This window comes from Lycorma delicatula, chromosome 3 (genome assembly GCF_047948215.1).
Source record: "Lycorma delicatula isolate Av1 chromosome 3, ASM4794821v1, whole genome shotgun sequence".
In the NCBI taxonomy this organism is placed as follows: Eukaryota; Metazoa; Arthropoda; class Insecta; order Hemiptera; family Fulgoridae; genus Lycorma; species Lycorma delicatula.
The window spans coordinates 115,716,058-115,732,419 of NC_134457.1; the positions used below are offsets into that span (position 1 = coordinate 115,716,058).

General features: G+C 27.0%; 1 protein-coding gene across 2 annotated transcripts in view; it reads left to right on the forward strand.

Moving 5' to 3' along the window:
- The first annotated feature begins 1,299 nt into the window (after positions 1 to 1,299).
- LOC142321919 (mannosyl-oligosaccharide alpha-1,2-mannosidase IA-like) overlaps positions 1,300 to 16,362 on the forward strand; it is a 42,387-nt gene continuing 27,324 nt past the window's right edge. The window contains exons 1-3 of one of the 2 annotated variants that reach the window (XM_075360437.1): positions 1,300 to 1,495; positions 13,155 to 13,444; positions 13,834 to 14,052. In XM_075360437.1, the coding sequence (XP_075216552.1) occupies positions 13,220 to 13,444; positions 13,834 to 14,052 (444 nt within the window). In that variant the 5' untranslated portion in view covers positions 1,300 to 1,495; positions 13,155 to 13,219. The remainder of the gene's footprint in view (positions 1,496 to 13,154; positions 13,445 to 13,833; positions 14,053 to 16,362) is intronic. The other variant, XM_075360438.1, reaches the window with a different exon arrangement.

Consider the following 16,362-nt stretch of genomic DNA (forward strand, 5'->3'; position numbering starts at 1 on the left):
TTTTGTTATACGAGATACATACGTACATCCATACATACATACATACGTTCGTACAGACGTCACGCCGAAACTAGTCAAAATGGATTCAGGGATGATCAAATTGGAGATTTTCGTTGAAATCTGGAAACCGAAATTTTTCGCGATCACAATACTTCCTTTACTTCGTACAAAGAAGTAAAAATCAGAATACTTATTGTAAATTTATAATTAAATAAATTTTCTTATTTTCTGACAATCTTTTTTGTTTGATTCGTGCATTAAATTACAAACGAGTGAATCACTAGTTTAATTAGGTAATCGTGAAATTGTTGTGAATATCAATCAGTTTAATTAAAACAGTCTCATTAAACATTATACACATTCGTACTTTAAGAGAAATAATAAAAAAAAAATGTGTTTTAAAAAAATAATTAGGAATATTTATATGTACTTCAGAATTGCTTCACCTTTTTTTATTAATTCTTAGTCAAAGATAAACAGTAAAAACATTACTATACTTTTGAACTATTTGTAGTACGGAAGAATGAATAAAATGTTCAGTTTTCAGTTTAATTTATTTTTTGACATTATACAATAAATTTTATCTTTTTATTTTTTGTTAATACAAATGACAATTAAATTTAAAAAATTCTTTTTTATTTAAATTTAAAATATATAAGCATTAATATGTTTGAGCGCTAGCAACAAGTAACAGATCAGTAACTAGAAGTAAAATGTACGATTTATTGATGTTTCAACGATTAATGATTTAAGATTAGATTGTTTTAAACTGAAATTATATTTGAAAAAGTACATTCTATTAATGGATTAAAGAAAACATATTTCCGGAAATAATGTTTTGTTATTGTATTTATTTGTTTAAAGTTGTTTTTATTTTACTAAAAAAGTTTATTTTATTGCTTTCGTGAAAGTATAAATTTTGAATAAACAAGAATTTTCATAAATTGGAAAATAATGTCGCAGATACTAATAATATTTGTAATGAATGAATTTTTTTTTTGTCAAAAGTGGTCGCCTTGAAGTTTTGCTATGGTATATTTTGTGTTAAATATTAATAACGAATTTATTGCTTTTTATTAGATTACGTGATACTTTTCCACAAAGTATGGGCGTATAATATCTGACAGAGCAGCGAACGAGATGGTAGGCGAAGGAGACAGCGACCGATACAAACGTAACTCGTATTTAAATCTTATCAGTTTAAACATTTATTTAGTAAGCATGCGCACATGTAGTGTACGTAAATGAATTGTGGAGGGACTGGAGTAAATGTTAACGATTTAAGTAGACTTGGAAATTGTGTATTTCATTACAGTTTGGTGCGGCAAAGGTTAAGTGAATCGTCGCTATTCTGAAAGTCCAAATTAGCTGAATTGTGTGCATGTTTACCGGTAAGGTACACGTTTCGTGCGGTCGGGTTTTTAATCAGCTGATTGGAAAAACGTGATACCGTATGTTATACGGAGTGAACTGGTGGTTTTTTATCATCCTTTAAGTAATATATTAAAGTAAATTACTGAAATATGTTAGTTTTTTAGCTAATCTCTGAAATATTTGCTAGTTAATTGTAATTGATGCTTCTTGTCAGAATCATTTACTTTGAAGTCTAAACGTAGCGTTAGGTTTTTTCTTCGTAAATATATTTTAAGCTGATAATACTTGCTAATAAATTAAAAAATAAATATTAACTTGTGTCATACGGCTTTATTCTACAAACAGCAGTATCAAGGGTTTTTAAAAACTTTTTATTTATTTTTCTCTTTAAACATTATCTTCTGACAGGAATGTTATTTTTCAAAGCATTTTCTGTTTTTTCTGAACTTTAATGTGGAGGGGGAAGTTATTACAGGTTAAAATTTTAAGAGGTAAAAAGAGAGATTTCGATATTTCTTTTTAGAATCTTATAATATTTATATTCGCGCTAGTATTTCTTATGCTTCAAAGATTTTCATCTTTTATCTTATAGCTCAGAAAAAATTTTAATTGTATCCCAAAAACCTATTCTATCTGTTGAATAATTTTAATAACGCTTATCCTCACCACTTTCTTGGTGATATAAACTTGTTTTCAGATAATTTCAAATAATTCGTTATATAAAGCTTTTAAATTAGTGTATGCCATAAAAAGAAATGTGAAGGGGTTACGTCACCTTACAAAAATATAAATATCAAAAAGTGGGAATCCATTCTGCAGAAAGAGTTACTCTGACGTAAGAATTTCTCAGTTGATGTAAGTTAGTTACTTAAAAATGAAAAATCAAGATAAAAAAAATCAACTTTGTATTTCTTACCAGATTTTTATTAAACATTTTCAAAAAGGCACAAAGCCAGTTGACTTGACATGAAATGTAAAGTAAACTGGTATGACTCCTTTAATCATGAATATATTCCCGTAAACTTTTAAGTAACAGAGGGTAATCTAAAAGGGATTACGATCTCTTGACCTACTGGAGGTTTAGGAGTCGCAGACCCAACCGCTAAGTCTTTTGGAATCAGTAATAAAAATGGGCGCTCAAACTTCGAACTATTTTATTAGTAGAAAAATGTATGTAATAAAGCAAGGAAAACGCACAAATGAAAGACACTAATTGTGTTGTGAGGGAAACCCAAATAATAAAAAAAATTTCGCTATGAAAAGCGATATAAAATTAAAAAAATAAATTAACAAAACTTTACACTCTCTTATTTAACAGAAGTTTACCGCCAGAATTAGAGTCAAAATTATAATAATTGAAAATTATGCTGATATGTTTAAATTAAAAAAACCTAATTTGCATGTGAACAGGTGTATAATAAACAAATGAAAAATGAAATCTCTTTTTTATAGGAAATTTTTTTTCATATGTGTGTCTGTGTGTGCTTAGATACGCGTACCTTACTTCGGTACCTTACGCATAAGATTTTAGACGAAAGCACATCGTCCAGGCTTCTAGGAAAATTGAAAAGTGAAGTGGTTTTCTGTTGACTCCTTTTCTGACAGAATATATTGTTCCACATCAGTACGCCAGTCCCATCGGAATGCAGATGATATTAAACTGTATTTAATTTGTTCATCATAGGACTGACTGGGGAGTGATCATCATTACTTTCAGAAAAGGAAAGAAGCTCCACTTGACCTTCAGATGTTTTACGTGCGTCTGATTTACTTAGCGATGATTTTATTAGTGTAACTTACACTTCAGACACTTTACATGCGTCAAAGCCTTATGAAAGACTTCGAAAGATAGTGTATAACAAAAAATTATAGTGTAAATTCCATCAAATTATGGCATCCAAACGAATATTATAAAAGTGTCTTATTTTTAATAAAAACTGTATTTTCCTGATTATCTCCTCTGAACTAAAAGATCTCTTATTACGTAAAATGGTCTGAATTATACAATTAAAAAATTATGCGTTTGTTTGAACACTCGATTTCAATCGTTACTAACTAAGGAAAATCTCCCGTTCTCTCGGGTAGTAAATTTTAATTTATTATTTTAATTATTTAATTAGTTACCGTTTAATTCGATACTTTCGTTTTGATTTTCATCCTTTTGCGTCACATGTTTACAGAAGAAAGTATTAATTTTCTTTTTTTTCCAATTAAATGTTATTTCTATGCCGAATAATTTAAAAGTTCAGTAGATTCATATATGTCAATGCAAAGGGGATGACAAGTTATCTTTTTTGTGAGTTTGTCGTAGTTACTCTTTTAGAAGTCGATTTTGCAAAATCAACTTAAATATGATCAAAAAAGAATTACGAAATTACCAATTTATATTTTCAATAACTGGCCATTAAAAACAAATGCAAATGCAAAAAAAATAAATTTTTCTGCTTCATAGATCCTCCGTTTCTTCCATTTATAATAAAGAAGATTTATTTTAGTATATTAACCTTGATAGGCTTTCACTTGAATAAACCTCTCGACTCAATTTTTTGCTTATTGAGCAATATTAATGTAATTTCAATTATAACTGATTTTTAATTGTACAACTGATACGTAAGAAATTGTCGCTAAAATGTGAACTAAATAATAAATTGTTCGAGAGATACGGGGATGTTTGATATCGAAATAAAGTAAGTTATATGTATATGTTTCACGTATTAGTTTAAATTTCGCCCGCTTATTCTTCTTCCGTAGCCCAGATCCGTTTCACAGTCCAAGGGAAAATTTTGTTGAACTGTGTGACCTTCTGGAAAGGCAAAATTTATATTTCTTTTTTTGTAATAATATTATTTTGAAACTATAGTATTATTTTAAAGCATATTTGTATTAAATTAATAAATCTTTTGAATCGTTTTTGCAGAAAAGTGGATAATTAATATCTTTTTGTTTTTAAACAAAACATCTCATTTATTTCAATTCTTTATTTGTTAATACTGTGAAAGAAAGTAATCGAAATTTTTATGCAGTTTTAATATGCCGTCCCTGTCCTAAACAGTTATTCTTGTACAGATATTGAAACCGGAGAAAAAAATAAATGAAAGGAAAAATAATTATTCTACGCTGTATTAATAATAATTTTAGTGGAATCTTTCAGTACTGAACTACTCAAGGAACATATTATAAGGACAGATGACAGTAAAATAAATATTGTTATCTAAATGCAGTTATTAAATCTGTATATTTAACCGGCGAGTATTGTGTTTGTTATGCCGTTGTTTTAAGATAATACTGTTTTATAAATTGAAATAAATTTATAAAATTATTTCTATTAATAATACAATTCAATTTCTTAAGTAATCAGTTGTTTTACTGATAAATTTAATACTTATGATAATAAATAATAAATCATCAACTGGTTATTTTTAAATGATTTGACTTCGGATGTATGTGCGAGTATTTTATAATGATTTTATGAATTTATCCGATATTTTTACTCGCTAAAAAAACATGGGAATTTTTGTTTTGTCTCTAATTTAGAAAATTTTAAACATTTCCCAGTATCCCTACCGAACTTAATAACTTTCCGAGTTAAGTATTTACAGATAAGTACGTATATTCACTTTTAAGATTTGAACAGTATAGTACGCGAAGTAACTATTTTTTTTCCACCAGAATAATGTTTCATTCGGGATATAATAAAAATAGCTTCATTTAAGAGCATAGTGAGAGAAAAAAGTAACTTATGCAATAAACTCGCTGAAATTGAGGACTTACATTATCGAGCACTACACAGTGCACGGTAACTTCACAGTGCATCGCTCTGATTATTATTTTCCCCGATGAGGAACATGATGACGTTACAATACTATCTATAGGTATGTTCTATCAACAATAATTTACAGTAGAATTAAAATTAGAATGACACTGACAGTTATAATGAAACACGAACAGTGTTTTCATGCAGCACGATTACAGCACTTAGTACTTCAAAACAATAGCAGTCTAATTTTTAAACCTAATAAATAAATTATATTTGTTCATTTATTAATGTAGTATCATTAAGTCGATTTAAATTTTAAGAAATATGCAGCGGGAACCAGCCATGTTCTTACTCTGTCAATATTTTCGTTTTAGCAAAAAAAAAATAAATAGAAAAATCAAATGTTTGATTAAATCAAATAAAGTGATAGTAACTAAAAGAGTTCTAACTAAACGATAACATACAATATCAAAAGTAAAATCAAGTGTAAAACAAACAGTGATATAAACAAATAAATTACACGACATCGTTAATACTATTTATTAACTCGTGGTGACGCTACCTGTACTAACTCTTTCGTGATAATATCACCTTAGTGACAGTTTACAACAGAAACAGTTTACAATAGCATAACAGATAGAAACTTGTGTTACCGGGCCACTGTTTACAGATTTAAAGATTGATATTGGTTTTAAAACTAAAATTACACGATTAACCATCAATAAATAAAATTATAATGAATCTATCAATAAATAATTTTTTTCCCTAATGTGTACGTTGCAGTCTACTTAAACAATAAACATCCTCTCCGGACCAATGAGATGAGGATGATATGTATGACATGTAAATGAATGTAGTTTTGTACAGACTCAGGCCGACCATTCCTGAGACGTATGGTTAATTGAACCCCAATCACCAAAGTGTACTGTACAGTATTCAAACCCGTATAAAAACGACTAAATTTTACTAGAATTTGAACCTCAGAACCTGCAACTTCGGAAATCAGCTGTTAAACAACTGATTTGCGATTACGAGTTAACCACTAGACCAGCCGATGGGCTAATAAATACATTTAAAAATAAAATCAACTAGCTACATCACAAATCTTAATAATAATAACAAAGACTGATTGACAAGGAGAATGTAGCGGGAAATTTATTTTCGAAAATTTCCCTTTATATTAAAAATCCTTAGTATGCTTTAGCGTTAGCGTTTGGAGGAAAACGTGATTCTCTGTCTCTAATTTCATACCCCGCGTAGATCGTGTCGTTCGCTACACGTATAACAGGAGAGGATTATAGTGCTTTTTCATATCATTGTTGACATTTACTGGTTAACTAAGATTTTATTCCCGACAAATTTTGGCTGATAATTTATATTTAACAATTACCGTTAAACTGCAATAGTTTACTTGAGTTTTGACTAGTCCTATGTTCATTTTTGGTTGCGTTACGTAACAAAGACGCTGATTTTAATAACTCTGATGATTAATATGCGAATTTTAACTTCGTTCCAAAATGAAAAGTCATATTATGTTTTTGACGCATATATTTACTGGTATTTCTGTTAACAGTAGACACCACTACTGCATACAGAAATTAATGAATTGAGCTTTTTACAAATTTTAATTAAAAAATAAAGCAAAAACCAAATTTATCGACGTAAATTATTAGTAACTATTGTGGAAGGTTTAGCCGATCTCAAAAATAATCTTACGTAATATTAATGTAAGATAAAAGTAAATAATCATTATCATTAGAAGTGTTATTAGGGTTACCAAACACGATTTATGATTGTAGACTGTTGAGAAAATACACCTTTTTTTTCAAAATAAGGTGTTTAATGGGAAATCGATAAAAATAAATTTATCGAGAACCAAGGTAATATTAAGAATTCAATAAAGTATTGAAAAAGGTACATGCTGTGTACATCAAGAGATCGGCCTAAACAGTGAGGTATCTAACAAGTTTAACCGTTGAGAAATAGACAGGAAAAAAAGGATGATAACAAGCGTAGAGGGGAGACCACGTGTTGGCGGGTTGGAGATATATACTTCTTTATCACCGTATTTCTATGTTCTTTAACGAAAAATCGTTACACATACAACGGTCTGACTGATAGAAAGGAACCTTACTGCAAAAGTTCATGAAGATCGGAAAACACATTTGATCGTAAAAATGTTACTAACACACAAATAGACGAAGTATCAAAAGATTGAGGTAAAAAAATCTCGTCTCGTTCGGTTAATAACTCTACACAAATCTAAAATGATTAATCTAAAACTGCAATTTTTTTGTCAGTTTTGATTTTCTGGGGATCACTTGAGACACCATATGTTTGCGAATATCTTTGCTCAAATTTTCATTTTTTTTTAATTTAATTAAAAAAATTCTATTGTCATCAATTATAGTAATTATTATCAGGCGTCATTTTCTTGTTATTGTTTGAAAAAATAAATAATATTTACTTTTAATTTCACGAAAGAGTGTTTTTACAGCATAAACGATTTTTGAGTCATTAATCAGGTATATTTAACAACGGATGTATGGTGTCAGGAAATAAAAAATAAACAAATCCCAGTTTAGTCATTTTAGTCAATTACTTTTTGAATCCTAGAATTCTAATAAAGCGTTTTTAAATTACGGTTAATTGAAATATGCACGTTAACAATGTGATAATCTATATTGCATACTGGTAGTGTCTGTCAATGTTTAACATTGATAATGCAAGATTTCCATAGACGTAATAAAATAAAACAATTAAACAGTTCCTTTAATTATTTGTTTTATTTTAATTTCTATTATTATTATTGCAGTGTGTTATAACGTCTCAATGTAAAATTATAAAAGTATTGAAAGCTAAATAAAATTTAAATATATAATTAAGTTTTGTAATTGGTGTGGAGTGGCCTGTACGTATTTGTCAATCGATACTTAAATAGTTCATTTTATTTGTAATTTCGAGTAATTATGTCACTAAATGTAATGAAATAAAATGTGATCTTTTACGGTATTCTTAATTTTAAACATTATTTCCAATAAATATATATCTTTATGTACACTTTTAAAAAGATAAATACTATTAAATAAAATGTTCAATTACGCAATAATAAATTCATTTAATTATTTAAAATAATTATTATTACACATTTTTACATAATTTTTAATATTTTATATTTAGGTATATATGGCAAAACATTATTTTTTAATTACTGTTAAATAATGTTGAAAATCAGGTAGTAAACGGCCGATACTTTTAAGATGGTTAATAGTAGTAAGCAGCTGATCAGTGTGAGAAGAGCGTATTTATCGGCTGCTAGATTTCATTTATCTCATTCTTTTTTCCGTATAGACCATCAAATGATCACAAAAGTATCACTTTTTTGATTTCTTTTTTCTTACTTCCCAGAATTTTTTCATCTGTTATGATTTAACTTTTGTTTCTTCTTCAGTCCACTGGGCTTTTACTCTTCCACAGGTATGTTCAGATTGTACAAGAACTTTCTAAATTCATCTCTGATTGGAAAAATCTACGGAGCTACATGAATTTCTGCACTTCTGTTTTCATTTGTTTGATGTAACTTTGCTGGTTTTTGTATTTCCAAATTTTATCAAAGGATTCGTTTGTTCGCTTAGATTCATTCATTCATCCTCATCATGTTCAAGAGATTTTAATTTAACTTTTCTATAGCTGTTTCTAGTGTATTGATATTTTTTTATTTGATAATTTATTTATAAATAGTTGTAAATTTTTTAGGTCCGTGTATTTTTTGAGGATTCTCCTTTTTAATATTTTTTTTCTAGATTGGTAAAGTAAATTGTTTCCTTATCATAAATAATGTCAAGTTTAATTACTGTATTATAGCGTCTGATTTTGGCATTGTTGGGTAAAGTTTTTTTATTATAAACATTTTTAGTTAAAAATGTTTATTTAGTTAAATGAGAATTTATAAAGAGTAAGAACGAAAGTGAACATTTTTATTTTTACAAATAAAAAAGGAGGAAATGAAACCTGAGTCTTAACAACATATAAATGAGATAAATATTGAACTGGTTTGTAACATGTAAATTTTAGTTATTAATTTTAGAATGGGAATTTGTTCTTGACATGATCTACCTTTTCTAAATCTTGGTATTCTACAAATTTATGATTAACTCTAGGTTCTAGTCTGTTAATTGGAATTTAGAAAATATTTTATATTTTACTGGAAGTAATGAAATTCCTCTACAGTTATTTACAACTTCTTTTGGATATTTTTATATAGAGCATGTATTAAAGCAGATTTCTAACCTTCTGGTTTTACTTCAATTGGCAAACTTTTCAAAAGATTTGATTATAACTGTTAAAATTTATCATTTGTATACTTCCATAATTCTGTAATAATGACATCTTCGACTGAAGTTTAATTATTTTTCATTTGCTTAATGATTTTGTTAATTTCTTCTTTTGTTGGTGATTTGCAATTTGGATTCCAGGGATTTTTAATGAAAGTTAATCTTTCTTTAGAAGTTTTGCAGTTTAAAGGTTATCAAAATAATTTGCTAGAATTTCATAGGTTTCTTCATTGTTTAATGTCAATGTCCCACCCTTCCTCTTAAAGCATACACTTGGTGCAATGTAGTTGAGGTCCTTGTTTGAAAAAAATTATGAAATTTGTTGTATTATTTCTTTTGATACTTCAATGCCGATATTTATAATTTTAAAAATTTCCTTTTTTCATTTTTGATAATTTCGTTTGTGTCTTTTCTAATTTTACTATACAATACAAATTTTTCTTTTGTTTTATATGAGTTCCACAATCTCCAATAATAAATCTATTTTGTACTACTACTATACATTTTTCTGACTACCGTGGATGTTTTTTATGAATAGTTTTAGCCGCTAAATTTTGTTCATTTTGATTTAAACTATTTGTTGTTTCATCCCATGAATTTGGAGCGTTAAGATTATTTTGAAATTCTTCTTGATTAATTTTAAAGATCAGTAATCAAACCTTGATATTTTTTCTTTTTGTTTAATTAATTTTTTTATTAGGAATGAACTTCATTTTGATTTGAGAGATATAGTAATTTGAAGTTATGTTTAGAAATTTTCTTACCATCTGTATTTCTTTGTAACAATGGTTTGAGATTGTTACATGATCCAATTGAAATTCACCTAATACTGGATCAGGAGATACCTATGTATTTTTCTTTTTGGGTAATGATTTAAAATGAGAGGACATTAATTTTAAATTTAAATTTTGACATATTACTAATCTTTCTCCAACTTTGTTGGTTCTTCTGTGTGCAGGATAATTTTCACTAGTTTATTTTTTATTTATTTAATTTTTTTTACCTAATCAGACATTAAAATCACCCATTACTATCCATAATCTTATTGGTTGGTAATTTCAGAATTTCTTCTTCTAAAGTTTCCCAAAATTCTTCTTCTTTTTCCGGATTTCTTTTATTATTTTCATTTGTAGAGGCATGACAGTTGATTAATGAGTAATTTTTGTTGGTTGCTTTAATAGACGGTACATACAATGTGGGTTAATACTTTTAAATTCTTAATTGAGTTTAGAATTTTGTGTTTATTATAAATATTGTCCAGAATATAGCATTATTTTGATTACTTTTTTCCAATTTTTCCTTTAAAACTTCTGATACTTGTTTCTTCATCAAGGAATCTTGTTTACTGAGTAGCTAATATTGACATATTTAATCTTTTCAATTCTGATGTTAGTTGTCAATTTTCAATTTTAAGTGAATCTATGTTGTATTTACCAAAAAAATATTTTCTTTTCTTCTTGTACTTTAAATTTATCCTGTGGAGCTCTGATTCTCCTAGTTGCTTCAAATCGTCGGGCTCCCTGTAATCCAAACACCCAATGTAGTCTTAAGGTAATTTATTTTATTAGAAGTCATTTCCATGATATTAGTGATTTAAATTTGGCTAGATAAATCAGACAAGATTACAACTAAGGTTGTGAGCCTTGGAGGTTTTCTATGTTTAGTAGAACTCTGGCAAACCGGAGTTTGACTTATCCAGCCCACATCACATAGTGGTAAGGTATTTTTTTACCTAACCAACTGAACTTTTGGAAAAAGTGGTTGCTCGAAAAAGGTAACCGCCAAGAGTATTCATGGCCGTATTATCTCATTATAGCATATTATTTCATTTATCATTTTAAATAAATTCAAAACTTCTGTTGTCATTGGAACTACTAAAAGTGGTTGATTAATATAAAAAATAACGTTTTTAAAAAAGATTTAACTCTTAACCTCCCGCTTTATTTTGCGCGCGAATCGAGATTTCGGTAAACGTTTCTTTATCTCGCTATTACTGAATTGTTTTTCATCCAAAAAATCTGAAAAAATTAGGGTATGTTAACAATACGTTATTTATTTATATTGTTCAACAAAAATTAATTTTTGTTAATATTTGATTATGTTGCGCGCGCACAAATATGGTATAAAATAAAATTATAATTTTTTTTTTAGTTTATGATTTTTTTTTAATGATCAGTGACCTATGTTTTTTTTATATTTATATAAACTATAGACTTTTCTGGTTAATTTGACGAAAAATTTATTTATATCCGATAAAAACTGATTATATAAATAAATTAAAAAAAACACTCTACATTTCAGAAAATTGTAACTCTAAAACAGATTGAGATTTCGGAAAAGGTAAAGGAGTATACGGGCGTACAATTGTGTCATTGAACCAGTATAAAATCTAACTTTGATATATATATATATAAAAAAATTTTGCTTTTGATACATGTATAAAAATATTTTGAATAAAGAACAAGTGTGGTTTATAAAAAAACAATTTAAATTATTGCTTCCTCATAAGTCACGTTCACTCGTTATTCTGTTGAACTTACGTTTGCATAGCAATTATATAAAAGATAACAAACCGTTAATGTATATAAGAATCAAATAAACAAAAAAAATACCAAAATACTATGACTTCAGTGAAACAATGACGTCAGTGAAAAAAAGTACTGTGTTTGATCCCTTGTGAAATATGTACACTATACACGGCTGTTATGGTTATTGCATTTTCTCATAATTCAAGGCGTTGTGATTAAATCCATATAAAAATCTTTTTTCTATGTTAAATAGTTCATGAGAAATTTGAATTTGAAAAATTGATTACCAGTGGTTAATATAGTGACCAGCGGGAGACAAGGGCTTTTAATGCAGTTACTGAAACTTTTAGTATTAGACAGTATCACTCTTGTTTTTCATACTGAACACATTGCTAACAAAAGGTTATTAAAAAATGTTAAAATGTTACTAAAATAGTCTGTTTTATGCTAAAAGAAATATTTTTTAACCAGAAATTTTATGGGTAAAGTAAAATAAAAGGAAATGTTTGATGAAAATAAATAAAATAAAATAAATATATCATATTTTAAATAAAATAAAAGGAAATTAAACCAATTAAAGTTATTTATAAATGTGGTAATGAAGTTGACTTTTTAATCTGTGATATGTTAACTGATAAATTTGGATTTATATATGAGAAGAGAGTGTGTATTACTAATAGAACAGTTTAGTTATTATTTCCAACATGTGCAAATCTGAGTTAGAAACTCAGCTTATAAAAGAAAAAAAAACTTAATCAGAGGTCATAAAATTTTGATAACAAAATAATTTAAACATATATAGAACTGTTTATAAATAAAAATAAGTACAAAGTCCATTTATTTTTCTCAAATAGGTCATGTAACATTCTCTATTACATTGTTGTTTAGACAGTAAAATTTGTCCAGTTTTTTAGCAGTGATTTACTGATCATTGTAACAGATGCATGAGTTCTTTGATAGATACGATAAAATATCCATAATTCATAAACAGAAAGATAACAGGCACTTTTTGATTTCAATTTACTTAAACAAACAACTCAAACAAGAATTGTTTCAATTTACTTTTGAAAGTAAACTTCTGTTTTAACAAGTACAACTGTTATTATAACAAGAATTGTTGTAAGATATGAATCTACTACTGATTGATTGTGATTTTTGTAGTATTTTTAGCATTTCAGAATTTAAAGTGTTATAATAAAACAATAAATAAATAAAAAATAGTAACTATGCATCAAAGGACATTAAAGACTCTAAGATTTATTTTAGTTTTAGCAGTTGTGTGCTGTACATTAATGATACTAACAGTATTTAAATCAGAAAGTAGTTATTATGATGTTTCTGAAGTTCGTAAAAATAGGTTTACAAGAGGTACAACTAATTTAGAATATGAAGTGCCTGAACCATTAAACCTAGATAATACAACTCTTCAAAGGCGTAATAAAACTGTTGAGGTAAATTATTTTATTTTAAAGTATCTTATAAATTTAAAATAATCATAATTATTTAAATATCGGTTGAATTTTCATACTTAAAGGTAGGTCATAACTTTAAGTATAAAAATTCTTTACGATAAATTTTCTTTATCAGTACAAAATAATATCAACTTTTTTTAAATTATGAAGAAATGATTAAAAAATGTATTTATTTTGCTGAGAAATTTGGTTATACATGAAATTTTAATGTAATAATTTTTAATATTTATCTGAAATAATCATTATTTTTGTTTATAACTTTTATTTTATCAAATTTTTTATATTAAAAAATTCCCTTTTCATAATAACTCATATTTTTTGTTGTAACAAATATAACTATGAACTGATTTTTGTTTCTGAATTTTTAGATGATGAAACATGCCTGGAATAATTATGTACGTTATGCATGGGGTGAGAATGAGCTTCGACCTGTAAGCAAGTCTGGTAATACAGCAACTGCATTTGGTTTAGCAAAACTTGGGGTAACTATTATTGATGCATTAGATACTCTTTACATAATGGGTCTTCATGAAGAATTTAATCAGGGTCGTGATTGGATAGCAAATAATTTGAACCTTAAAGATATGGTACGTTCTAATTTTATTTAGTTTTCTAGGTGTAAATATTGTTTTTAAACATACAGTAAATAGTAAATGATATTTTAAGTATTTTCTGATAGTTTATATAACTTCCACTGTATGTGTTATATAATTTCTGTTTATATCTGTTTTTAGGTGTGTAAAGTGTCTTTTCATCATTGATTAGTACTATTGTTATTTTGTATTGTGATTTCAGTGGAAAACATTGCAAGTGGCTTTTGTCAATAGCAAGAAACCAAGTCTTACCCAAAACTTATCAATTTAAGACGTTTAAAAATATGGCATATGAAGTATTTACAGTTTTTTGCATTGGATTTGAACTGTATTTATCTACTTAGTGCCCATAAAACAAATAAAGGCATGACAGCTTTAATAATAATCATTATTTTTTATTATATAATGATTATATTTAAGTAATTTTTCAGTCTAGTTTAACTATAAAATTGTACATTTATCCTATCTTATTTCCCAACCCCTTGTTCTTATGGCTAAAAATTCTTAGTCTAATACTGAAGCAAATTCTTTACCTAAATTTTCAGTTGTTCATTGTTTTGGAAGAACTTCTTGTGCTTTTTTTAACTAGATCAAAGAAATATAAATTGCTCTAAAGCAATCTCAAATTAAATGTTGCAGAAGAATTTCTAGTCAATCTCTGTGTTTAGTTTCATGATGTTAATATAAAAAAATTATTAAAAGAGGTAATTTTTTATTTACATATCAAAACCTTAAAGTAGTTGCTACTAGATTTCTTGAATGTTGGTGAATAATGGTTCTCTGGATACAACTAAAGAAGTGGAAGCTACATTTTAATTCTAGATGCAATATAGTATAAAATGACTTAAACAATCTAATTTTGAATGTTAATATCCTACTATTTTTTAAAACTAAATTAGTTTCTATTTACTCTAATCGAATTGTTTTTCTATATTTTTGACTTGAGGAAAAAAATTTGTTAGAAATTAGAAAAAAATTGCATAAATAATCTATTTAATGCAATTACATCTGTACATGCAAATTGAATTAATAATTTATTAATGCAAGTTACATACCTTGATTGCATGATTTTTTACAAAGCATTCAGTATTTTTTGGGTCATTAAATATAAAATACATGTTTTTTCTTTGTTTGTATGTACATAATATTTCAAATTAGTGAAATATTAACAGGTTTAATTAAAAGGTTTAACTGTTAAACAGGTTTAATTAATGTCACCTGAATCAGAAATTACAGATTTGCAAAATTACTTCCATTTTTCTCAAAAATATTTGAAGGGTTACTGTTCAATGAAACTGGTATATTAATAGTAGAACAGAAGATTAGAAAAGAGAGATCTACAAAATGTCCATTAGAAATGCCAATCTGTGATGTAGAAGTGGGGTTTTATGCCTTTTATCATGAGGTTTTGAATTTTAAGTCCTGGTTAGGCATGGCATTTTTCATTGGTATAAAATTTGGTATCATCTATCGTAATTACTATTATTGCATTACAGTCTGTTGTTGCTGTGTGACTAAATAAATAAAACTAGAAAAGGTGACAGATAGAGCTAAATAAAGCTCTTGTGATTTTAGAATTTCAGCAAAGGTCATAGAAGATTCATATATCGAGGATACTTAATGACTTTGCACATTTCATATAAATAAGAAACAAAGCACAGAATTAAAACTATTGATTAAATGGTAGTAAAAAAAAATGTTGGTTCTAATTTACAAATTATTAATTAGATTATGAAAAACTCAGTACTAGATTTAGGTTTATTTTTAATGTATATTTATTAGTGACCAATCATCAATGATTAAAAAGAGCTTTTATCGCATCTTTTATATTAAAAAGAGTACTTAATGCTTATAATATGACCAATGCTGATATAATTATATAAGACTGCAGATAAATATCTTTATTATTATATTCTTTCAGTTGTTCCATATTTCATCCAGATTTAAAATAAATAAATGAAAACAAACCCAACTTTATTTAGGTTTAAAGTTGAACATAGAAAACAACAAAATAATTTAGATTTCAAATGATTGATAACATTGACCATGCAGTTTACATTAAAAAAATAAGCACAAATATCTTTTACTTCCGATTAATATCTAGATTTGATATGACAGATTGATGAGATCAATTAATAGTAGATTTAATCTCTCCCATACAATATTCATTCCTGTTTTAGGGATCATCTAAAAAAATTTACAAACTGTTTGTAGTTTGAAAAAAGTCATTGATACATGAAATGAATATGGAAATATGAGATCTGTAGATTCTTTTAAAAATCAATCAATAATAATGGTTCCTTC